This window comes from Bufo gargarizans, chromosome 4 (genome assembly GCF_014858855.1).
Source record: "Bufo gargarizans isolate SCDJY-AF-19 chromosome 4, ASM1485885v1, whole genome shotgun sequence".
NCBI classification, from domain to species: domain Eukaryota; kingdom Metazoa; phylum Chordata; class Amphibia; order Anura; family Bufonidae; genus Bufo; species Bufo gargarizans.
Window position 1 is genome coordinate 200,093,753 of NC_058083.1, and position 26,203 is coordinate 200,119,955.

Genomic DNA, 26,203 nt, shown 5'->3' on the forward strand with positions numbered 1-26,203 from the left:
ATGGGAAGCTGGATGGAGCTAAATACAGGGCAATGGAGGTAAACCTGGTCGAGGCTGCAAAAGACTTGAGCCTGGGGAGGAGGTTCACCTTCCAGCAGGACAACAACCCTCAACATCCAGCCAGAGCTACAAAGGAAGGGTTTATAATAGATGAAAGCATCTTCATCGTCCAGACTAATATCCCATTGAGAATCTGGGGCAAGACTTGAGAATTGAAGTTCACAGACGCTCTCCATCCAATCTGAGTGCTAGCTCTTCTGCACAGAAGAATGGGCAAATATGTCGGCCTCTAGATGTGGAAAGCTGGTAGAGACAGACCCCAAAAGACTGCAGGGAAAGGTGGTCCTACAAAGGATTGACTCAGGGGCTGAATACAGATGCACCGCACTGTCCAGATTTGTATGTATTAGAAATTGTGAAATCCTTGTATCATTTCCTTTCCACCTCACACATATTTGTTACTTTGTGTCGATCACATAAAATCCCAATAAAAATACATTTAAAAAATAGTGTTTAGAGAGGACTCACTTCCTGGACAACGATAGGGGTGGGTGCACCTACAGGAAGATTACACCCAATCTTCAGAAAATAGTGTGTATATGAACGAGTAGTAGGGCACACCTACACTTGGACACACATAAGAGATTTAGTAAATACAATTTATTCAAAGAAACACTGTGTGCAATAACACATATAGAAAAGAAGGAAGGTATATGGAAGAAGATGAAGAACTAGCTGACTGCCTCCATGAATACTTCTGTTCAGTCTTTACGAAGGAAAATGAAGGAGAAGGACCTCAGTTAGGAAGGAAGACTAATGAATCTTTTGACGCATGTGTCTTTACAGAGGAAGAGGTTCTGAGTCAGCTGTCTAAAATTACTACAAATAAGTCACAGGGGCCTGATGGGATACACCCAAAGCTATTAAAAGAGCTCAGCGGTGAACTAGCAAAACCATTAACAGATTTATTTAACCAATCACTGGCAACAGGAGTCGTCCCAGAAGATTGGAAATTAGCAAATGTTGTGCCCATTCACAAGAAAGGTAGTAGGGAGGAATCGGGCAACTATAGGCCAGTAAGCCTGACATCAATAGTGGGGAAATTAATGGAAACCATACTTAAGGAGAGGATTGTGGAACATCTAAAATCCCATGGACTGAAAGATGAAAAACAGCACGGGTTTACTTCAGGGAGATCATGTCAAACTAATCTTATAGATTTTTTTGATTGGGTGACTAAAATAATAGATGGCGGAGGTGCAGTAGACATCGCTTATCTGGACTTCAGTAAGGCTTTTGACACTGTCCCACATAGAAGGCTTATCAATAAAGTGCAGTCTTTGTGCTTGGACTCCCATATTGTTGAATGGATTAGGCAGTGGCTGAGGGACAGACAACAGAGGGTTGTAGTCAATGGAGTATATTCAGACCAAGGACTTGTTACCAGTGGGGACCTCAGGGATCTGATCTGGGATCTATATTGTTTAATATCTTTATCAGCGAAATTGCAGAAGGCCTCGATGGTAAGGTTTGTCTTTTTGCTGATGACACAAAGATTTGTAACAGGGTTGATGTTCCTGGAGGGAAACGCCAAATGGAAAAGGATTTAGGAAAACTAGAGGAATGGTCAAAAATCTGGCAACTAAAATGTAATGTTGATAAGTGCGAGATAATGCACCTGGGGCGTAAAAACCCAAGAGCAGAATATACAATCAGTGATACAGTCCTAACCTCAGTATCTGAGGAAAGGGGTTTAGGGGTCATTATTTCAGAAGACTTAAAGGTAGGCAGACCATGTCATAGAGCAGCAGGAAATGCTAGCAGAATGCTGGGGTGTATAGGGAGAGGCATTACCAGTAGACAGAGGGAGGCGCTCATACCGCTCTACAGAACACTGGTGAGACCTCCTCTGGAGTATTGTGCTCAGTACTGGAGGCCATATCTCCAGAAGGATATTGATACTTTGGAGAGAGTTCAGAGAAGAGCTACTAAACTGGTCCATGGATTGCAGGATAAAACTTACCAGGAAAGATTAAAGGACCTTAACATGTAGAGCTTGGAAGAAAGAAGAGACAGAGGGGATATGAGAGAAACTGCTAAATACATAAAGGGAATCAACTCGGTAAAGGAGGAGAGAAGATTTAAAAGAAGAAAATCTGCTACAAGAGGACATCGTTTTACATTAGAGGGGCAAAGGTTTAACAGTAATATCAGGAAGTATTACTTTACTGAGAGAGTAGTGGATGCATGGAATAGCCTTCCTGCAGAAGTGGTAGCTGCAAATACAGTGGAGGAGTTTAAGCATGCATGGGATAGGCATAAGGCCATCCTTCATATAAGATAGGGCCGGGGCTATCCATAGTATTCAGTATATGGGGCAGACTAGATGGGCCAAATGGTTCTTATCTGCCGACACATTCTATGTTTCTATATGTATAATAACACATAAAATGTAATTAAACAAATATTTGCATGCTATAAATTCTCATAAAAATAAATAAAATCTATAAAAATGTACACTGAATCACACACTTGAATATAGTCCTGAAAAAATTGCACACAGTGTTTGTTTGAATAAATTGTATTTACTAAATCTCCTGTGTGTGCCCTACTACTCGTTCATATAAAAATACATTTAAAGGGAACCTGTCACCCAAAAATCGCCTATTAAGCTGTTTACAGTACCTTATAGTGCTGTATACTCGTTTCTTGATGCACTTTTTGTTCGTTTTCCCGCATGTCTGCTCATTCAGAAATCGATGTTATATTCAGCTGCTGCCCCGTGCTTCAAGTCAGGCTTGAAGTCACGGGGGCAGCGGCCTCGGCGTCTTACATGGCCCTCTCCCCGCCCCCTGCCTCTGTTACTGACAGCCGAACTCCGAATCCGGGACCGCGCTCAACGGCCGCATGCGCAGTAAAGGGCGGCAGGAGCGCGGTCCCGGCTGCCGCGCGTACTACGCGCCGTCTTACTTTCGCCGCACTGCGCATGCGCCCGACATCCTGTATCAAACGCGCCCGCGCCCGGCATCTGGGCGCGGGCGCGTTTGATACAGGATGTCGGGCGCATGCGCAGTGCGGCGAAAGTAAGACGGCGCGTAGTACGCGCGGCAGCCGGGACCGCGCTCCTGCCGCCCTTTACTGCGCATGCGGCCGTTGAGCGCGGTCCCGGATTCGGAGTTCGGCTGTCAGTAACAGAGGCAGGGGGCGGGGAGAGGGCCATGTAAGACGCCGAGGCCGCTGCCCCCGTGACTTCAAGCCTGACTTGAAGCACGGGGCAGCAGCTGAATATAACATCGATTTCTGAATGAGCAGACATGCGGGAAAACGAACAAAAAGTGCATCAAGAAACGAGTATACAGCACTATAAGGTACTGTAAACAGCTTAATAGGCGATTTTTGGGTGACAGGTTCCCTTTAAGTTCATGGATGTAACGTTAAAAAATGTGGATAAAGTTCAGGGGGTATGAATACTTTTTCAAGGCACTGTAGATGTCTTCCGCCTCTGAGACTGTAAAGAATGAGGCCCGGCCATGAACAGACACGACCGCCCCTCCGTCAATGAGATGGGACTCAAGGAAAAGAGTAAAACAAGGACAAAAAGAGGTAAAACATAAAAAATGACGTAAAGTTATTCTCGCTGTAATTAACCCGCAGAATAAGGTAGCGGTATTTATGCCGCAGGGTGAACACCGTCAACACAAATCTTTGAAAAATAAACCTCCCAAATAAGTGACTCATGGTATGCGTGATTCAGGGCGCGTTCACATCTGGCGGATACGGATTTGCCGGGAGGGGTTCTCAGCGTTTTACGGTACGCGGCACAGTGAATATTCGGAAATCTGCAGCGTGAGCGGCCTGCGGCCTGTGAGCGCCCGCTGTGGATCTTCCCAGTTTCAGCTTGATCCACGGCAGAGTTTTGTGCGGTATGTTCAGTCATGTGTGCACACGCGCTGACGGTATGTTCAGTCATATGTGTGCACACGCGCTGACGGCATGTTCAGTCATGTGTGCACACGTGCTGACGGTATGTTGTTCAGTCATGTGTGCACACGCGCTGACGGTATGTTCAGTCATATGTGTGCACACGCGCTGACGGTATGTTCAGTCATGTGTGCACACGCGCTGGCGGTATGTTCAGTCATGTGTGCACACGCGCTGGCGGTATGTTCAGTCATGTGTGCACACGCGCTGGCGGTATGTTCAGTCATGTGTGCACACGCGCTGACGGTATGTTCAGTCATGTGTGCACACGCGCTGACGGCATGTTCAGTCATGTGTGCACACGCGCTGACGGCATGTTCAGTCATGTGTGCACACGCGCTGACTGTATGTTCAGTCATATGTGTGCACACGCGCTGACGGTATGTTCAGTCATGTGTGCACACGCGCTGACGGTATGTTCAGTCATATGTGTGCACACGCGCTCACGGCATGTTCAGTCATGTGTGCACACGCGCTGACGGCATGTTCAGTCATGTGTGCACACGCGCTGACGGCATGTTCAGTCATGTGTGCACACGCGCTGACGGCATGTTCAGTCATGTGTGCACACGCGCTGACGGTATGTTCAGTCATGTGTGCACACGCGCTGACGGCATGTTCAGTCATGTGTGCACGCGCGCTGACGGTATGTTCAGTCATGTGTGCACACGCGCTGACGGTATGTTCAGTCATGTGTGCACACGCGCTGACGGTATGTTCAGTCATGTGTGCACACGCGCTGACGGTATGTTCAGTCATGTGTGCACACGCGCTGACGGCATGTTCAGGTGCCTAAACTCCACCACAGATTCAACCGTGGAAAGAGTGTTTTTCTGACAGAAAATCCAGTAACAATGCCAATACCAGTGTCCCATTGTCTTCAGTGAGAGAATGGCGCTGCGGGCACATCTGCCTCAGAGCCTGTCATCTCCTCTTTACGGTTCAGCTCCCAGGGTCAGCTATGGTCACATGACTACTAAGGCGGCCATTTTCTTGAAGACTGTTCAGAAAAGGTATTACAGACAGTTGTGGTCCCGCCCTCTGCTGCCACCGGCTGGCGATGGACAGGACGTACAAGGAGTAAATATGGCCGCCCTTCTCTAGAACGTCATGACGACAGGTCGTATTTTGACGCTCGGTGGGCGGGGCCTGGTGAGACGTAAGGCTGAGCTGTCAGAGCGGCTGGTGAGTGACACATACGTGTGGTGGGATGTGTGTCATGTATGAGCCCCGTGTGGTGTCCGTGTCCTCCCGTGTGTTCTATTCATCACCGACAGCATTATAGCCACCCCCGTGTATGATACCTACCTCCTGTGTGTTCTATCTATCCCCGTGTATGATACCTACCTCCTGTGCGTTCTTATATCTATCCCTGTGTGTGATACCTACCTCCTGTGTATTATATATATCCCTGTGTATGATACCTACCTCCTGTGTGTTCTATATATCCCTGTGTGTGATACCTACCTCCTGTGCGTTCTTATATCTATCCCTGTGTGTGATACCTACCTCCTGTGTATTATATATATCCCTGTGTATGATACCTACCTCCTGTGTGTTCTATATATCCCTGTGTGTGATACCTACCTCCTGTGTGTTCTATCTATCCCCGTGTATGATACCTACCTCCTGTGCGTTCTTATATCTATCCCTGTGTGTGATACCTACCTCCTGTGTATTATATATATCCCTGTGTGTGATACCTACCTCCTGTGTATTATATATATCCCTGTGTGTGATACTACCTACCTCCTGTGTGTTCTATCTATCCCTGTGTGTGATACCTACCTCCTGTGTGTGATACCTACCTCCTGTGCGTTCTTATATCTATCCCTGTGTATGATACCTACCTCCTGTGTGTGATACCTACCCCTGTGTATGATACCTACCTCCTGTGTGTTCTATCTATCCCTGTGTATGATACCTACCTCCTGTGTATGATACCTACCTCCTGTGTGTTCTATCTATCCCCGTGTATGATACCTACCTCCTGTGTATGATACCTACCTCCTGTGTATGATACCTACCTCCTGTGTATGATACCTACCTCCTGTGTGTTCTATCTATCCCTGTGTATGATACCTACCTCCTGTGTGTTCTATCTATCCCTGTGTATGATACCTACCTCCTGTGTATGATACCTACCTCCTGTGTATGATACCTACCTCCTGTGTATGATGCCTACCTCCTGTGTGTTATATCTATCCCTGTGTATGATGCCTACCTCCTGTGTGTTATATCTATCCCTGTGTATGATACCTACCTCCTGTGTTTTCTATCTATCCCCGTGTATGATACCTACCTCCTGTGTATTATATATATATCCCTGTGTATGATACCACCTACCTCCTGTGTGTTCTATCTATCCCTGTGTATGATACTACCTACCTCCTGTGTGTTCTATCTATCCCTGTGTATGATACTACCTACCTCCTGTGTGTTCTATCTATCCCTGTGTATGATACTACCTACCTCCTGTGTGTTATATCTATCCCCGTGTATAATACCACCTACCTCCTGTGTATTATTCATATATTTCCCTGTGTATACCTACCTCCAGTGTATTATATCTATCACTATGGACCCCTACCTTCTGTTTATTATATGTGACCCCGATTATTATACGTACCTCCTGTATGTTATATATATATATATATACCCCTGTGTATTAGACTTGTTTCCTATGTATCCTCTTATGTATTATACGTACCCCTCCCCCATGTATAATACCGCAGTGATGTATCCCCCCCATGCCTTTCTTCACCATTTCTCTGCCCCTTATTCCAGGGCTGCCGGTCTGTGCCAGGATGAGTAACAGCCACCCCATGCGCCCGTACACCGCCATCGGTGAGATCGATCATGTGCACATCCTGTCGGAGCACGTGGGCGCCCTGATAAATGGCGAGGAGTACAGCGACGTCACCTTCATCGTGGATAAGATGAGATTCCCAGCGCACAGGGTCATCCTCGCCGCCCGCTGCCAGTACTTCAGGTAGGGCCCCGAGGGGTTAAAGGGGTTCTCTGCTTTTTACTACTAATGACGTATCCTCCGGACAGGAATCTTTATTTCAAGGACAGCACCAACGTCCCACCTTCCGAAGCGCCGGCGGCTAGACTCCGTCCCGCTGAAAGAGATTGTGACCAGCGTCTTCCTCGTGCAAGTTTTCATTCCCAATCAGCGCAGCAAACGGGCAACGTTTCGTCCTCACACGGTGTGACCGTCTGTACCTCCTCCTTAAGGGTGGCGCCAATTATCACCAATAAGATACTTGTATCCAGGTTACAGCATCCTAACACCAATGATCTGTGTCCAGTCAATTTAGGGCTCATTCACACGACTGTACTGCTTTGAAAGCGGAACTGTTCTTCCGCCAAAAAAACGGAACAGAGTTGTTAATATGTTCCGTTTTTTTGTTGTTGCAGATCCATAGACTTGTATGTGTCCACGGAACGTTTTCTGCGGACTTGTATAGGACATTGAAGTTTATTTTTGCGGAGCCGCTGTACAGAATAACGGATGCGGACAGTACTGTCTGCATCTTTTGAGGGCCCATAGAAATGAATAGATCCACAGACCTTTTGCAAAATTGCGGAAGGGGTGCGGATCCGTACATACGGTCGTGTGAATGGGCCCTAAGACAGATATTTTCATGAAGCCAGCTGACAGAAACAAGAGGTTATATTATTGGCGTAATCACCCAGAACATATGATGGACGCTCTACCTTGGAGTCAACTTCCGAGGGTTAGACATAGTGTAGCAGATGGAGAGAAATTGCAAATCAGAGTTGAGGAGATGTGGGCCAGGGTTTTGCAGCGAGGATATCCGGTTGGCGTCCTGCGTAGACCTGGCTCACAGATAATGTGGAGTGAGAAGGAAGGTAGAGATCAGGAAAAGAAAGATGAGGGGACGCGTGTACCTTGTGTTTCCACATTTGGTGGATTGAGCCCCAAGGTAGCAGGACTGGGTTGTGTAGGATAAAGGCTGTCCGGGGGTCAAGGAGAAGCCTTTGGTGTCCTATAGACGAAAAAAGGACATTTGAAAGATAGACTAAAAAAATCGGACATTGGGCCTCGAAGGAAGGAAGGACGGACATTCCTTATGACGCCTAAAAAAGGACATTTTCCGTGTTTGAGGTGCTGTAATTGTGGGAACATGTTGATAGGTGATGCATTTGCCCCTCCGTATGATGGAGAGATTTACAAGATTAAAGGGGTTCTGCACTTTTATTTAACTGATGATCTATCCTCTGGATAGATCATCAGCTTCTGATTGGCGGGGGTCCGACACCCGGGACCCCCGCCGATCAGCTGTTTGAGAAGGCAGCGGTGCTCCAGCAGCGCAGCGGCCTTCTCACTGTTTACCGCCGGCCCAGTGACGTCACGTCTAGTACTAACTAGCGTGGGCGCGGCTAAGCTCTGTTCACTTGAATGGAGCTTAGCCGCGCCCACGCTAGTTGATACTAGTCGTGACGACAGTGAGAAGGCCGCGGCGCTGCTGGAGCACCGCTGCCTTCTCAAACAGCTGATCGGCGGGGGTCCCGGGTGTCGGACCCCCGCCAATCAGAAGCTGATGATCTATCCAGAGGATAGATCATCAGTTAAATAAAAGTGCAGAACCCCTTTAAAGAGAGATCCGCTATGTGGGATCTGGTCTATATAGGAGAGATCTGCTATGTCTGATCTGGTCTATATAGGAGAGATCTGCTATGTCTGGTCTGGTCTGTATAGGAGAGATCGCCTATGTGGTGTCTGGTCTGTATAGGAGAGATCGCCTATGTGGTATCTGGTCTATATAGGAGAGATCCCCTATGTCTGGTCTGTATAGGAGAGATCCGCTATGGGGTGTCTGGTCTGTATAGGAGAGATCCGCTATGTGGTGTACGGTCTGTATAGGAGAGATCCGCTATGTGGTGTACGGTCTGTATAGGAGAGATCCGCTATGGGGTGTCTGGTCTGTATAGGAGAGATCCGCTATGGGGTGTCTGGTCTGTATAGGAGAGATCCGCTATGGGGTGTCTGGTCTGTATAGGAGAGATCCGCTATGGGGTGTCTGGTCTGTATAGGAGAGATCCGCTATGGGGTGTACGGTCTGTATAGGAGAGATCCGCTATGGGGTGTACGGTCTGTATAGGAGAGATCCGCTATGTGGTGTACGGTCTGTATAGGAGAGATCCGCTATGTGGTGTACGGTCTGTATAGGAGAGATCCGCTATGTGGTGTACGGTCTGTATAGGAGAGATCCGCTATGCGGTGTACGGTCTGTAGAGGAGAGATCCGCTATGCGGTGTACGGTCTGTAGAGGAGAGATCCGCTATGCGGTGTACGGTCTGTAGAGGAGAGATCCGCTATGTTGTGTACGGTCTGTATAGGAGAGATCCGCTATGTGGTGTACATGATACAATGTCCGTGTAGTCTGGTCTGTATAGGAGAGAGAATCAACAGACGCAAATGTACGATCAGAAAGGAGATGATGGAGATGCCAATTCCGAAACATTTTAAATTAAAGGGACCTTCTATTTACCAGTCGAGATTTAGGATTATGGACCCTGTGCCCCCACTACGAAGAGGTGGAGACAGAGAGGGTCTTCTGCGGAAAAAGAGTAGAGATGGCACACGCCTTGATTGAATATGGAGTTTAATGAAAGTCGCCTTTAGGACCCTAGGAGTTCTTGTATGTATATATGTGTGTGTGTGTATATGTGTGTGTGTGTGTATATATATATATATATTAGTATATTAGTTTTATGGGTGTTTTTTTTTATACATGCAGTACAGACCAAAAGTTTGGACGCACCTTCTCATTCAAAGAGTTTCTTTATTTTCATGACTATGAAAATTGTAGATTCGCACTGAAGGCATCAAAACTATGAATTAACACATGTGGAATTATATACATAACAAAAATGTGTGAAACAACTGAAAATATGTCATATTCTAGGTTCTTCAAAGTAGCCACCTTTTGCTTTGATTACTGCTTTGCACACTCTTGGCATTCTCTTGATGAGCTTCAAGAGGTAGTCACCTGAAATGGTCTTCACTTCACAGGTGTGCCCTGTCAGGTGTAATAAGTGGGATTTCTTGCCTTATAAATGGGGTTGGGACCATCAGTTGCGTTGTGGAGAAGTCAGGTGGATACACAGCTGATAGTCCTACTGAATAGACTGTTAGAATTTGTATTATGGCAAGAAAAAGGCAGCTAAGTAAAGAAAAACGAGTGGCCATCATTACTTTAAGACATGAAGGTCAGTCAGTCCGGAAAATTGGGAAAACTTTGAAAGTGTCCCCAAGTGCAGTCACAAAAACCATCAAGCGCTACAAAGAAACTGGCTGACATGCGGACCGCCCCAGGAAAGGAAGACCAAGAGTCACCTCTGCTGCGGAGGATAAGTTCATCCGAGTCACCAGCCTCAGAAATCGCAGGTTAACAGCAGCTCAGATTAGAGACCAGGTCAATGCCACACAGAGTTCTAGCAGCAGACACATCTCTAGAACAACTGCTAAGAGGAGACTGTGTGAATCAGGCCTTCATGGTAGAATATCTGCTAGGAAACCACTGCTAAGGACAGGCAACAAGCAGAAGAGACTTGTTTGGGCTAAAGAACACAAGGAATGGACATTAGACCAGTGGAAATCTGTGCTTTGGTCTGATGAGTCCAAATTTGAGATCTTTGGTTCCAACCACCGTGTCTTTGTGCGACGCAGAAAAGGTGAACGGATGGACTCTACATGCCTGGTTCCCACCGTGAAGCATGGAGGAGGAGGTGTGATGGTGTGGGGGTGCTTTGCTGGTGACACTGTTGGGGATTTATTCAAAATTGAAGGCATACTGAGCCAGCATGGCTACCACAGCATCTTGCAGCGGCATGCTATTCCATCCGGTTTGCGTTTAGTTGGACCATCATTTATTTTTCAACAGGACAATGACCCCAAACACACCTCCAGGCTGTGTAAGGGCTATTTGACCATGAAGGAGAGTGATGGGGTGCTGCGCCAGATGACCTGGCCTCCACAGTCACCGGACCTGAACCCAATCGAGATGGTTTGGGGTGAGCTGGACCGCAGAGTGAAGGCAAAAGGGCCAACAAGTGCTAAGCATCTCTAGGAACTCCTTCAAGATTGTTGGAAGACCATTTCAGGTGACTACCTCTTGAAGCTCATCAAGAGAATGCCAAGAGTGTGCAAAGCAGTAATCAAAGCAAAAGGTGGCTACTTTGAAGAACCTAGAATATGACATATTTTCAGTTGTTTCACACTTTTTTGTTATGTATATAATTCCACATGTGTTAATTCATAGTTTTGATGCCTTCAGTGTGAATCTACAATTGTCATAGTCATGAAAATAAAGAAAACTCTTTGAATGAGAAGGTGCGTTCAAACTTTTGGTCTGTACTGTATATGGATGACACTGGGGAGAAGACGGATAATTTCTACGGACACAGATGATTGGTTTAGGATGCTGTAACCTGGATACAAGTATCTTATTGGTGATAATTGGCACAACCCCTTATGGAGGAGGTACAGACGGTCACACCGTGTGAGGCCGAAACGTTGCCCGTTTGCTGTGTTGATCGGGAATAAACACTTGCACAAGGAAGACGCTGGTCACAATCTCGTTTTATTTGTATCCTCAGGACAGCTCATCAGTATCAGATCGGCGGAGGGTCCGACACCTAGCACCCCCACCCATCAGCTGGTTAGAGAAGGCCGCGTGCCGTGCGAGAGCAGCCTTCCCTTCATTGCTTACCTGCTCGCCATCGACATCTCAATGGTGATCAGGGGGAATTACATTGACTTCTATGGGACGACTCGTTCCAATACACGTGAATAGGAAGTAGTCATCCCATTGAAGTAAGTGGGACGCCATACTTGTAATTACACCTGCACACTGCTGCGATGTCAACGGAGAGCAGGTAAACTACGAAGGGAAGGCTGCACAAAGCGCGACCTTCCCGGGTGTCAGACCCCCGCCGATCTGATATGGATGACCTGTCCTGAGGATAGGTCATCAATAGTAAAAAGATGACATCCCCTTTAACAAGGCTTCCTCTGCACATGATAAACAGGGATGCAACTTTATACTTTACTTTGTGTTTTAATTCCTCCTTTGGTCAAGATCTCTGCTCGCTGTTAGTGAATAGAAACATTCTTCATCAGCCTGAATATTACTGATATGTGTTGTACATTGTAACAAACCTTCAGCTCTCTAGGCAGAACTAGGTGTCTTCAGGCTGTTGTCTTGCTTACATTCACAGGATATTTCTTTTCATTGAAAGCAAGCAGAGAAATGGAAAACTGAAATGCAAAGTATATTATTGGATGTAGGACAAAGTATGTGAAGGTACATATATGGGGTTGGTGGATATAGGAGGGTCAGAGTATATGGAGGCAGATGTTTGAAGGTTGGTGTACATGGAGGTGGAAATATGGGGGTCGGTGTATGTGGAGGCGGATATGGGGAGGTCGATGTATATGGATGCGGATATATGGGGGTTGAAGTAAGGGGGAGGGTACTGAGGTCTGTGTGATATCTGTGTATATGTGTGGTACATTACACAGGGCGCTGTTATACGGAGGGATGAAGGAGTCTCGTCCGGAGGCGGAGATCACCCTGCAGGACACAAGCCCTGAGGCGTTCGCCATGCTGATGAAGTACATGTACACGGGCCGGGCCAGCCTGCGGGAGGAGCGGGAGGAGGTGCTGCTGGACTTCCTGAGCTTAGCTCACAAATATGGCTTCCCCGAGCTGGAGGACTCCACATCCGAGTACCTGTGCACCATCCTAAAGACCCAGAACGTGTGCATGATCTATGACGTGGCCAGCCTCTACTCCCTGTCCAAACTGTGCTCCACCTGCTGTATGTTTATGGACCGGAACGCGCAGGATGTCCTCTCCAGTGACGGTTTCCTGACCATCTCCAAGGTACTGGCACTGGATGTCACACATCACTGTGTGGGATTCTAGGTTATATATTACATATCAACTGCATAGTGTTCTAGGTTATATGTCACACATCACTGCATAGAGTTCTAGGTTATGTACCAAGGATAACTACATAAGGTTCTAGATTACATGGGACACATCATTGCATAGGTTCTAGGCTACACTTAGTTACATGGTGTTCTAGGTTATATATAATCCTAGGCGTCTCGGCTATTCTCCCCACATAATTACGTAGGGTTCTAGGTTATACATCACCACATAGGGCTTTTGGCTATCCTCCCCACATAATTACATTGGGGTTCTAGGTTATACATAACCACATAGGACTCTCGGCTATACTCCCCCACATAATTACGTAGGGTTCTAGGTTATACATCACCACATAGGGCTCTCGGCTATACTCCCCACATAATTACATAGGGGTTCTAGGTTATACATCACCACATAATTACATAGGGGTTCTAGGTTATACATCACCACATAGGGCTTTTGGCTATCCTCCCACATAATTACATAGGGGTTCTAGGTTATACATCACCACATAATTACATAGGGGTTCTAGGTTATACATCACCACATAGGGCTTTTGGCTATCCTCCCCACATAATTACATAGGGGTTCTAGGTTACACATCACCACATAGGGCTCTCGGCTATACTCCCCACATAATTGCATAGGGTTCTAGGTTAAATGGCACAAATAATTGCATAGGGTTTTTAGGTTACACTCATACACCGTACACATATGCACCTGTACATAGGGTTCTAGGTTGCACATTACCACATAGGGCTCTCGATTATATGCCATGTGTCACTGCATAGAGTTCCAGGTTATATACTACACATTGCCACACAATGTCACATATCAGAAGTGTTTGCAGGGCTGTGCGTGCGGACCCCTGTAGTGACTGTTCTGTTCCTAGGCTGCGCTCCAGGATATCGTGCGGAGAGACTCGTTTGCCGCCCCCGAGAAGGACATTTTCCAGTCTCTGATGCGCTGGTGCAGACACAACCCCAAAGAGAATCACTCAGAAATCATGGCCTCCGTCCGCCTCCCGCTAATGAGCCTCACGGAACTGCTGAATGTGGTCAGACCGTCCACACTACTCACCCCTGACGCCATCCTGGACGCCATTAAAGTGCGATCTGAGAGCCGCGACATGGACCTCAACTACCGCGGGATGCTAAGTAATAAGATGCTCCCACATAACCCTAAAATGATTGTATCTGAGCTATGACATGTCTTATACTCCAGTCTTATCCTCACCCATGCCACGCCCCCTTTATTTTAGACCTGCCGTGAGCGGGGAAAAGTCGCACATCGCCAGATGTACGAAAACTGGCGTATATCAGATAATAAATGACCCCCTTAATTCTTACACTCCAGTGACAGTCAGAGCTGCAGTCTTTATTCTTTTACTCCAGTCATAACCAGAGCTGCAGTGTTCATTCACACCTCCAGTCACATCCAGAGTTGCAACCTTTAGGCCCCTTTCACACGAGCGAGTATTCCGTGCGGGTGCGATGCGTGATGTGAACGCGTTGCACACGCACTGAATCCGGACCCATTCATGTCTATGGTGCTGTGCACATGAGCAGTGATTTTCACACATCACTTGTGCGTTGCGTGAAAATTGCAGCATGCTCTATTCTGCGTTTTTTACGCAACGCAGGCCCCATAGAAGTGAATGGGGCCGCGTGAAAATCACAAGCAAGTGCGGATGCGGTGCGATTTTCACGCATGGTTGCTAGGTGACGATCGGGATGGGGACCCGATCTTTATTATTTTCCCTTATCACATGGTTATAAGGGAAAATAATAGCATTCTGAATACAGAATGCAAAGTAAAATAGTGATGGAGGGGTTAAAAAATAATAATAATTAACTCTCCGAGTCCACTTGATCGCTTAGTTGCTGCTCTCTGTCTTCTTCTGTAATGTTGAGCTGCCGGCTAAGGACCTGTGGTGACGCAACATCACATGGTCCCTCGCCATGGTGAAGAACCATGTGATTGGACCATGTGATGAGCACAGTGACGTCATCAAAGGTCCTATTCCTGTGCACAGCAAAGAAGAAGACAGAAGAGATGCCGGCTGCGCGATCAAGTGGATTGAGTTGAGTTAAATTATTATTATTTTTTTAACCCCTCCAGCCCTATTGTACTATGCATTCTGTATTCAGAATGCTATTATTTTCCCTTATAACCATGTTATAAGGGAAAATTAATACAATCTACAGAACACCGATCCCAAGCCCGAACTTCTGTGAAGAAGTTCGGGTTTGGGTACTAAACATGACGATTTTTCTCACGCGCGTGCAAAACGCATTACAATGTTTCGCACTTGCGCGCAAAAATCGTGCATTTTCCTGCAACGCACCCGCATCTTATCCGAGCAAAAAACATGACTCCTGTGTGAAAGAGGCCTTAGTTTTACTCGCCTGTTACATCCAGGGTTGCAGTCATTCTTCATATACTCCAGTTACGTCCAGAGCTGCGCTTACATTTCTCATCCAGAGCCTCATTCCAGTATATTCCAGAGCTGCCTCTGCGTGTTGCTCTCATATATTGTAAACTCCAGTCACATTCAAAGCTGCTTTCACAGTTAGTTCCAGATGCATTCAGAACCTCATTTACTGTTTTTATATTGCAGTAACATCTAGATCTAAAATTCTATGGTGCAATTCACACCCAGAGCTGAATTCATAATTCAGATTTCTGCTGCTTGCTTCTGTCACACTAACCGACACTCAGCAGCATCGCCAGGTTCCCATGTTGTCTGATGGGTGGGGGTCCGACCGCTGGGACCCCCACTGATTATGAGGACTGGGGTGCTGTGTCCCTTGTATGAATGGAGCAGCATTAGGTCCGGATGCGTTCCGTGAAACTTGCACCATTTTGCACGCAAGTTCAGTCAGTTTTGTCTGCGATTGCGTTCAGTTTTTTCCGCGCGGGTGCAAGGGCTTCTCTGGCCCAGGGCTGCTGGAAAAACGCAGAATATAGAATGTGCTGCGATTTTCACGCAACACAGAACTGATACGTGAAATAAAACGCTCATGTGCACAGACCTATTTAAATGAATGGTTCAGGATTCCGTGCGGGGGCTATGCGTTCACGTCACACATTGGACCCGTGCGTAAAACTCACTCGTGTGAAGGGTTAATCTTGGCACAGCTCCTTTAAGTTCTGAGTGCAGCTCTGGGGTGAGTGGAGTATAAGTAGGTTCTGCACAGGGATGAGCTGAGTTACTATACCGCTCTGCACCTTTTATAACCTGCTTTGTCCCCTCCCCCAGTCCCGGAGGAGAATATCGCTACCATGAAGTTTGGGGCACAGGTGGTGAAGGGGGAGCTGAAGTCGGCTCTGCTAGATGGCGACACCCAAAACTACGACTTGGATCACGGATTTTCTCGGCACCCGATCGAGGATGACTGCCGCTCCGGCCTGGAGGTGAAGCTGGGGCAGCCGTCCATCATTAACCACATCCGCCTGCTCCTCTGGGATCGGGACAGCCGGTACGTGCATTACCGGGGCACCGCCCCATACTGGTCACCAGCAGGCACCGGGCGCAGTGTTGGAGATGGATTGGGAAATCGCTTACATTACAATTCCTTTTATATATCCTTATCATTACAATTCCTCCTCTGGAGGAAGCGCAGAAGATAACGTAGAATTTCATTATGATGCTTCCTGGTCCACAAATACAATGCCAGACTTCAGTAAGGACTGACACACAAGCAGCACAGTAGAAGGGGGAATCACCAGGATGTATAGCAGTGCATAGGCACGACTTACCCCTCCAGGCCCTTACGTATAGTCTGAACATGCCTATAACTCGCCATTTGTCGTACGCAGGTCCCTACTCCTACTACATCGAGGTGTCCATGGATGAGCTGGACTGGATCCGAGTCATTGACCACGCCCAGTTTTTTCTGCCGCTCCTGGCAGAAGCTCTACTTCCCGGCTCGGGTATGCAGGTAAGTCCAGCTCTGGTGTACGTTGCGTCCATGTAGTGGGCGTGTAAAGGGGAACTCTCCCGTCATGAGCCCCCGAAATATGCAAAGCGGAACTGACCCGCGGTCGTCCTAGAACCGTATGGATCAGTTATACCACCAGGTACAGGCAGATGATGGGGGTGCTAGCACTGACCCTATATACTCCGGTATATAAACACAACACCCGCCCTAAACGGGGTCACCCGTCCAGAAACCATCGCTGTTATGTGAGGAGCGGCCATCAATATGAAAGTCTCCGGAAGCCTCTTGAATAAAGCTTTCTGTGCGACGACACGTTTCACCTTCTCTGCAGCGTCTTTAGGATGTGAAGGGTTAATGTATGGACGACCTGTACTGCTGGGCGTATAAACGTCTCCTAACAACCTCTCGCTAAGGAATACAATGGATGCTCCTCCCATTGACTTCCTGAGACAGTAGAGCACCGAGGCCTACTTCGGATGCATCGGTCTGTACTATAAACTCCCTATTGAAGTCGGGCGTCACCAAAACCAGGGACCCGCACAGGGCCGACTTTAAAGTGGAAAAGCCTCTTCCGCCCGATCATCCCAGTGAACCATCACTGATTTTCATCCCTTCAAGAGTCCTGTCAAGGGAGCGGCTAGAGTAGCAAAGTGGGGAACAAACCTCATGTAATAGCCCACCATTCCCAGGAATGACTTTATTTCCCTCCGTATTTGTTCAGGGGTTTGATGACTCCGCGCCCAATGACACACCCCAGGTACTTAGTCGTCTCTAACCCTATCGCACATTTCTTTGGTCAGCGGTCAGTCCAGCTTTCCGAAGGGAGTCCACTACAGCCTGCACTTTGGGCAGGTGACTTTCCCAGTCGGTACTGTGGATGGACAATATCGTCCAGGTAAGCTGAAGCATACCTGATGATGTGGACAAAGCACGATGTCCATTAGCATTTAGAAAGTGGTGGGGGCGCCATGCAGACCCAAAGGGCAAACACCTTGTACTGGTACAGCCCCTCAGGTGTGATGAAGGCCGTTTCCTCTTGGCAGCCTCCGTTAAGAGCACCTGCCAGTACCCTTTGGTAAGGTCCAAAACAAAAAAACCGGGTTTGTCCTAACCTCTCAATCAGCTCGTCTACCCGGGTCATGGGATACGCATCGAACTTAGATACCTCGTTTAATTTTCGAAAATCTTTACAAAACCGCAAAGTCCCCGTCCGGTTTGGGTATCAATACTATAGGACTGGCCCACTGACTTCTAGACTCCTCGATGACGTCTAGTTGCAGCATTAGTTGCAGCATTAGAGATGGCTTGTCACCGAGCCTCGGGCACCCGGTATGGTTTCAACCGGATTTTGGCCTGAGGCTCAGTGACAATGTCATGCTGGATTATGGAAATGCGTCAAGGGAGGTCCGCGAACACATCTGTGATCCTGCTGATGAACTCCCTGGCCTCCTGAGTCTGTTTAGAGGAGAGGCTGTCAGCAAGCTTCACTGTGGCAGCCGCTCCCTTACATCAGACTGAGGGTCCGGAACCTCTCCCCCTAGAAAACCCGGCCACGGCTGTGGTCAGTACTGGTTTCCCTATCTTTCCCACGAGTAAATTCACATGGTAAACCTGCTCCGGCTTCCGCCGCCCTGGCTGGTGTACCTTGTAGTTTACATCTCCAACATTTTCGAGTACCTCGTAGGGCCCCTGCCTCCTAGCCAGTAACTTACTGTCCACTGTCGGTACCAGAACCAAAACCCAATATCCCGGGTTAAAGATCCGGACCCGAGCCTGCCGATTATAGACCCGACATTGAGTTCGCTGAGCTGCCTCCATATGTTCATTTACCAGCGGCAACACTGTTCCATACGTGCCTGCGTACCATATTCAACAACACTTTTATATGGTGTGGGTTGTTGCTCCCACTCCTCTTTGGCTATGTCCAACAGACCACGTGGATGTCGGCCATATAGAAGTTCGAAGGACGAAACCCAGTAGAGGCCTGGGCACTTCTCGCACTGCGAACATAAGATAGGGGAGAGGGAGGTTCAGTCCTTTCCACCCTTAGCTACTACTCGTTTAACGTTGATTAAACCTTCTACTAGGCCGTCAGTTTGCGAGTGATAGCGGACGTCCGTATCTCTTTGATATTCAGCAACTTACAGAGCTCCCGCATGACCTTGGACATAAAAAGGAGTCCCCTGGTCAGTCAGAACCTCTTTAGGTAGTCCTACTCTGGAGAACATCTCCATTAACTCTTTTGCTATGAGTTTGGCCGAGGTATGTCGTAGTGGCACCGCCTCCAGGTACTGAGTGGCGAAGCCCAGGACGACCAAGATGTTTGGTACCCCCTAGTGGACTTCGGTACTGGGCCTACGAGATCCATAGAGATTCTCTCAAATGGTACCTCGATAATCGGGAGGAGCCCTAAGGAACTGCGGACCAGGTGCTGGGGGCTAGTGGTTTGACAGTCAGGCAAGACTTACAAAAGTCATCCACCTCTTTAAGACACTGAGCCAGTAAAACCGTTGTAGTATCCGGTCCTGTGTCTTCTGCAGTCCCAGATGACCCCCGAAAACATGTTGGTGGGCTAACTTTAACACAAGTTTTCGATAAGCCCGGGGCACCACCACCTGTTCAACAGGTTCACCCCACAGCTGGTTTACCCGATATAGCATATTCTGGTTGACCCAAAAAAAGGGGGAAACGTCGACTCGGCCCAGGTTGTTGGGATACACCATTAAGTAATACCACATTCTCCCAGGGCCCGGGAAAGGGTTGGGTCTCGGCGTTGGGCTGTACTGAGATTCTCCCCGGAGACTTGAGATCTGCCAACCCAGGACCCCGTGGCAACTCCTCCACGTCTCCCACCATTACCCCACGCAGGGTTGTCTCCCCCGCTTCCAACTAAGTGGCGATCACCCCTACTGCTGGCCCTTCGGCCTCAAGGTTCTGGCTGTCCCCTGAACAAGGCCAATCTCCTGGGCTATTCCTGTCTCAGGGGTATCCTTAACTCTCACAACCGGCCATGGGCAGGGAAACCTGGAAAGTCTCTCCCTATTATGAGTTCATAGTGGAGATTTGTGGCGACTGCCACTTCGTGGGTCCACCTGCCCCATGTGGTTAGAGACACCAGCGCGGTGGGATAGTATTTCAAGTCTCCATGAATGCACATCACCCCACCAACTTTCCGGCCAGTGTACTCAGTGGATCGCACCAGGGTAGCCCTTACCAGGGTCACCAAGAGTCCAGCAGAGCCTCCGCTTGAGTGTTTCCACTTCCTGGTCTAGAGCCTCCGGGGTACCTGTGGCACACCGTTTCCTAGCATATAGCGATTGTCGGTAACCACAATTAGTGTCCATAGAAACATGAATGTGTCGGCAGATAAGAACCATGTGGCCATCTAGTCTGCCAATTATACTGAATACTATGGATAGCCCTGGCCCTATCTTATTGAAGGATGGCCTATGCCTATCCCATGCATGCTTAAACTCCTCACTGTATTTGCAGCTACCACTTCTGCAGGAAGGCTATTCCATGCATCCACTACTCTCTCAGTAAAGTATACTTCCTGATATTACTTTTAAACCTTTGCCCCTCTAATTTAAAACTCTGTCCTCTTGTAGCAGTTTTTCTTCTTTTAAATCTTCTCTCCTCTTTTCCCTTGTTGATTCCCTTTATGTATTTAGCAGTTTCTCTCATCTCCCCTCTGTTCTCGTCTTTCTTCCAAGCTCTACATATTAAGTTCCTTTAATCTTTCCTGGTAAGTTTTATCCTGCAATCCATGTACCAGTTTAGTAGCTCTTCTCTGAACTCTCTCTAGAGTATCTATATCCTTCTGGAGATATGGTCTCCAGTACTGAGCACAATACTCCAAGTGAGGTCTCACCAGTGTTCTGTACAGCGGCATAAGCACTTCCCTCTGTCTACTGGTAATGCCTCTCCCTATACACCCCAGCATTCTGCTAGCATTTCCTGCTGCTCTATGACATGGTCTGCCTACCTTTAAGTCTTCTGAAATAATGACCCCTAAATCCCTTTCCTCAGATACTGAGGTTCGGACTGTATCACTGATTGTATATCTGCTCTTGGGTTTTTACGTCCCAGGGCTGTCACGGAATGTGTACAGTAACAAGGCAAAGCAACATGTATAAACGACTCGCTGGATCCAAAAACTAAGGAACCAAGGGAGACCCCTGCAGAAGACCTGGCACTTTCCCTGGCTGCTCAGCCTATGCAAAGATCTAATGGTGGAGGTTTGCATATCCACGAACCTTGACTATAAAGCCCTGAGCACCCTACAATAGTGAGGGGACACGACCACCGGCTCCCTACACAAGACACGGAGGGAGTCAGGGTCACTGGGATCCAGCAAACAGATATAACAGATAAAGTACACTTAGCTTTGAAGCAAACAGGAGGACAGATCAGCGTGCACACACACTCCAGGAGAATATAAGCCGCCCAGAAAAGCAGCTGGGGAGGATTTAAAGGGAAGCAATTAGACATGACAGCTGAGAGAGGCTACGAGAGGAGGAGCTGAATACCACAACACAGAAATCAAGGAGGAGGTTCTGAAAGGCCTCTGTCAGAGCTTCTCAGCTGTCTGGTTGTGACAGTACCCCTCCCTCTACGAGTGGACTCCGGACACTCAGAACCCACCTTCTCAGGATGGGACCTATGGAAAGCCCTGATGAGACGAGAGGCCTTAATGTCCGTCACTGGGACCCACATCCTCTCCTCAGGACCATACCCCTCCCAGAACAAGGTACTGAAGAGAACCGCGGACAAGACGAGAATCCACAATCCTAGAGACCTGAAATTCAAGATTCCCATCAACCATAATCGGAGGAGGAGGCAAAGGCGAGGGTACAATGGGTTGAACATAAGGTTTCAATAAGGACTTATGAAAAACATTATGGATCTTCCAAGTCTGAGGAAGATCAAGACGGTATGCAACAGGATTGATGACAGACAGGATTTTGTAAGGCCCAATAAACCTAGGACCCAACTTCCAGGAGGGAACCTTCAATTTGATATTCTTGGTAGACAACCACACCAGATCACCAACATTCAGGTCCGGCCAAGCACACGTCTCTTATCAGCACACGCTTATATCTCTCACTCATGCTCTTAGATTATCTTGAATCTTTTGCCAAATAGATGACAAAGACGAGGAGAATCGTCCTCATCAGGTAAACCAGAAGACCCCTCTCCCGAGAAGTCCCAAACTGTGGATGAAACCCATAGCACCAAAAATGGTGACTTATCAGAGGACTCCTGACGACGGTTTATTTAAAGCAAACTCAGCAAGGGACAAAAAGAACACCAATCCTCTTGATTCTCCGCCACAAAACAACGCAGATATGTCTCCAGATTCTGATTGACGCGCTCTGTCTGGCCATTCGACTGCGGGTGGAAGCAGAAGAGAATGACAACCGAACCCCCAAGCGAGAACAGAAGGCCTTCCAGAATCTGGAAACAAACTGCGTGCCCCTATCAGAGACTATGTTGAAGGAATACCGTGCAACTTGACAATGTGATCAACAAATGCCTGCGCCAGCGTCTTAGCATTGGGCAACCAGGAAAATGGATGAAATGCACCATTTTGCTAAAACGGTCCACCACCACCAGAATCACAGTCTTCCCCGAGGAACGAGGCAGGTCCGTGATAAAGTCCATGGACGATGTGTCCAACGGACGGGAAGGAATGGTAAGGGAAGGAGAGGACCTGATGGCCGTGAATGGGGGACCTTGGCACGAGCGCAAGTCTCGCAGGCTGCCACAAAACCCTCAACCGACTTACGAAGCGCAGGCCACCAGAATCTCCGAGCGGATGAGATCCCAGTGTGGCTCTTACCCCCGGGTGCCCAAGCAAGGACCGTATCGTGGTGTTCTTAAAAATCTTGTGTCTTAAAGCGAGAGGCACAAACAACCTCCCAGAGGACAAAGATCAGGAGCCTCTGACTGGGCTGCCTGCACCTCTTGCCTCCAATTCAGGAAAAAGAGCCGAGACCACCACACTTCAGCCAAAATGGGACCCGGGTCTTCAAAATTCCCGCCTCACGGAAAACAACGTGACAGGGCATCTGCCTTCACATTCTTAAACTCCAGGGCGGAACGTGACAACAAAATTAAACCTAGAAAAGAACACGACCATCTGGCCTGTCTCGGGTTCAGACGCTGGCTGACTCAAGTAGGCCAGAATTTTTATGGTCAGTAAATACGGAATAGGGTGTATGGCCCCCTCTAGCCAATGGCGCCATTCCTCAAAGCCAACTTGATGGCCAACATTCCCTATCTCCCACATCGTAATTTCTCTCTGCGGAGGAGAGTTTTCTTGAGAAAAAGGCACACGGTCGCCAATTGGCAGGAGAGGAACCCTGAGACAAGACCGCCCCCACACCACCTCAGAAGCATCAACCTCAACTATGAAGGGTAATGAAACATCAGGTTGCACCAAGATGGGAGCGGAAGCAAAACTCTCCTTGATATCAGAAAAAGCCTTACGCGCCTCTACTGACCAAGAAGAAAAATCTACCCCCTTTCTGGTCATATCAGTGAGTGGTTTAACAATAGAAGAATAATTCAAAATGAACTTCCTGTAATAATTGGCAAAGCCCAAAAAACGCATCAGCGCCTTTGATTCTCAGGAAGCTCCCACTCAAGCACAGCGCGGACCTTCTCGGGGTCCATGCGAAAACCAGAAGCGGAGAGAAGAAACCCCAGAAATTGAATTTCTGGAACCGCAAACACACATTTTTCCAGTTTCGCATATAATTTATTCTCCCGCAGGATGAGCAAGACCTGACGTAAATGTTCCTTATGAGTTTTGAAATCGGGAGAAAAAATCAAAATGTCATCCAAATACACCAATACAAATTTTCCCATCAAATGATAAAAAATGCTGTTCACGAAATGCTGAAAAACGGCTGGGGCATTCATCAAACCAAAAGGCATAACCAAATTCAAAATGGCCCTCAGGGGTATTGAAGGCCGTCTTCCATTCGTCCCCTTCTCTGACCCTGACCAGGTTGTATGCCCCTCTTAAATCTAATTTGGAAAAGACTTTAGCCCCAACAACCTGGTTAAGGTCCGGGATCAGAGGAAGCGGATAAGGGTCACGAATTGTGATATTGTTCAGCTCCCTGAAATCCAGACAAGGTCTTAAAGAACCATCTTTTTTCTTAACAAAGAAAAAACCAGCGGCAACAGGTGACTTCGAGGGTCGTATGTGTCCCTTTCTCAGACTCTCAGAGATATAAGCACGCATAGCGATCCTCTCAGGTTGGGAAAGATTGTATAAACGAGATTTAGGCAGCTTGGCGTCTGGGATGAGATTAATAGGGCAATCGTACTCCCTGTGCGGGGGCAAATCCTGAACTCCACTCTCAGAGAAGACATCCGAAAATTCAGAGAGAAAAGATGGTACAGTCTTAGTAGCAACCTCAGAAACAGATGTCGTGAGGCAATTCTCTCTGCAAAAGTCACTCCAACCATTTATTTGCCTCGCTTGCCAATCAATGGTGGGGTTATGTTAGTGAGCCAGGGTAGCCCCAACACCAGAGGGTGGCAAACCGCTAAGGACGAAACATGACACATCCTCAACATGAGCATCACTCACAATTAAACGGATATTGTGAACTATGCCCTTTAATGATTCTGAGAAAGTGGAGCGGAATCGATAGCAAAAACAGGAATATCCTTTCAAAGCGCACACCTGGAAACCATGAGTTATCGCAAATGATTATCAATGAGATTGACCGCTGCTCCACTATCCACAAAAATCTCACAAAAAATGTTCTTGCTCTCTAGCGCCACCCTAGCCGGCAGGACAAAACGGGAACTACAAGCAAACGGAAAACCTTCAATTTCCGCCTCAACCCTGCCAATAGTAACAGACGGAACATTTTTAAAGATTTTTTCCTCTTTGTTTCTTTATTATACCCAGAGAACTGCCTGAATCTCCTAGAGGGACAAATATTTGCCAAATGATTAATACCTCCACAACAAAAACAAACCCTCCCATGCGGGCTGAATCTTCTATTGTCAGAAGCAATCAACCCCAGCTGCATGGGCTCCTGCTCAGAAGGGGCTGACAGCGACTGAGACCCCTGCGCACAGAATGGGACCGCTGCACAGTCCTGGGACCGAGTATGACAGGAAGGAGAGATCTCTCCTCTCTCTCTAAGACGCCTGTCAATACGAACGGCCTGAGACATAGCAGAGTCCAAAGAAATAGGCCTTCATGAAAGGCAAATGCATCTTTCAATCCCTCTGAAAGACCATGGCAAAATTGACTTCGGAGTGCAGCATCATTCCAACCAGTATCAGCTGCCCATCTCCGAAATTCTGAGCAGTATATTTCTGCGGATTGTTTACCCTGGCATAAGACGTAGTCTAGACTCCGCCAGAGCAATACGATCCGGATCATCATATATCTGACCCAGGGCTAAAAAGAATTCATCCACTGAACGGAGGGCCGTGCCCCCTCCGGCAGCGAAAAGGCCCAGGACTGAGCGTTACCCTGAGCAGCGATATAATGATCCCCACCCTCCGTTCCTCATCACCAGAGAATGGGGAAGAAGGCGAAAATGGAGTTTGCAAGCCTCTCTAAAACGCACAAAATTCTCACTACCCCCGGAGAACGTATCCGGGAGCGAGATCTTAGGCTCAGAACAAGCTCCATGAACGCAAGCTGAACCGGTCACTTGAAGCTGAGAAAAAGTCTTACGGAGGTCAGCTACCTCCAATGAAAGACCCTGGAAGCGTTCAGCCAAAAGTGAAACCGGATCCATGCTTAGACGGTTTGGCGGCTTATAATGTCACGGAATGGTACAGGAACAAGGCAAAGCAACATGTATAAACTCGCTGGATCCAAAAACTAAGGAACCAAGGGAGACCCCTGCAGAAGACCTGGCACTTTCCCTGGCTGCTCAGCCTATGCAAAGATCCGAATGGTGGAGGTTTGCATATCCACGAACCTTGACTATAAAGCCCTGAGCACCCTACAATAGTGAGGGGACACGACCACCGGCTCCCTACACAAGACACGGAGGGAGTCAGGGTCACCTGGGATCCAGCAAACAGATATAACAGATAAAGTACACTTAGCTTTGAAGCAAACAGGAGGACAGATCAGCGTGCACACACACTCCAGGAAGAAATAAGCCGCCCAGAAAAGCATTCTGGGGAGGCATTTAAAGGGAAGCAATTAAACATGACAGCTGAGAGAGGCTGACGAGAGGAGGAGCTGAATACCACAACACAGAAATCAAGGAGGAGGTTCTGAAAGGCCTCTGTCAGAGCTTCAGCTGTCTGGTT

The 26,203-nt window shown here is 47.8% G+C and overlaps 1 protein-coding gene across 1 annotated transcript; it reads left to right on the forward strand.

Moving 5' to 3' along the window:
- The first annotated feature begins 5,181 nt into the window (after positions 1 to 5,181).
- Positions 5,182 to 17,237, forward strand: LOC122935317 (BTB/POZ domain-containing protein 9-like). Its single transcript, XM_044291083.1, has 7 exons — positions 5,182 to 5,202; positions 6,769 to 6,973; positions 12,539 to 12,902; positions 13,846 to 14,110; positions 16,216 to 16,479; positions 16,776 to 16,897; positions 17,229 to 17,237. Exons 2-7 carry the CDS (start codon positions 6,789 to 6,791, stop codon positions 17,235 to 17,237), a joined length of 1,209 nt encoding a protein of 402 aa, XP_044147018.1. The 5' UTR covers positions 5,182 to 5,202; positions 6,769 to 6,788.
- Positions 17,238 to 26,203: the final 8,966 nt, after the last annotated feature.

Bases quoted from the DNA above. Each gene is read 5' to 3' on its own strand.
- LOC122935317 (XM_044291083.1), top strand. From the start codon at position 6,789: ATGAGTAACAGCCACCCCATGCGCCCGTACACCGCCATCGGTGAGATC. The intron at 12,903-13,845 runs GTACTGGCACTG...TTCTGTTCCTAG, and splicing joins GTTTCCTGACCATCTCCAAG to GCTGCGCTCCAGGATATCGT. The intron at 16,480-16,775 runs GCACCGGGCGCA...TGTCGTACGCAG, and splicing joins CCCATACTGGTCACCAGCAG to GTCCCTACTCCTACTACATC.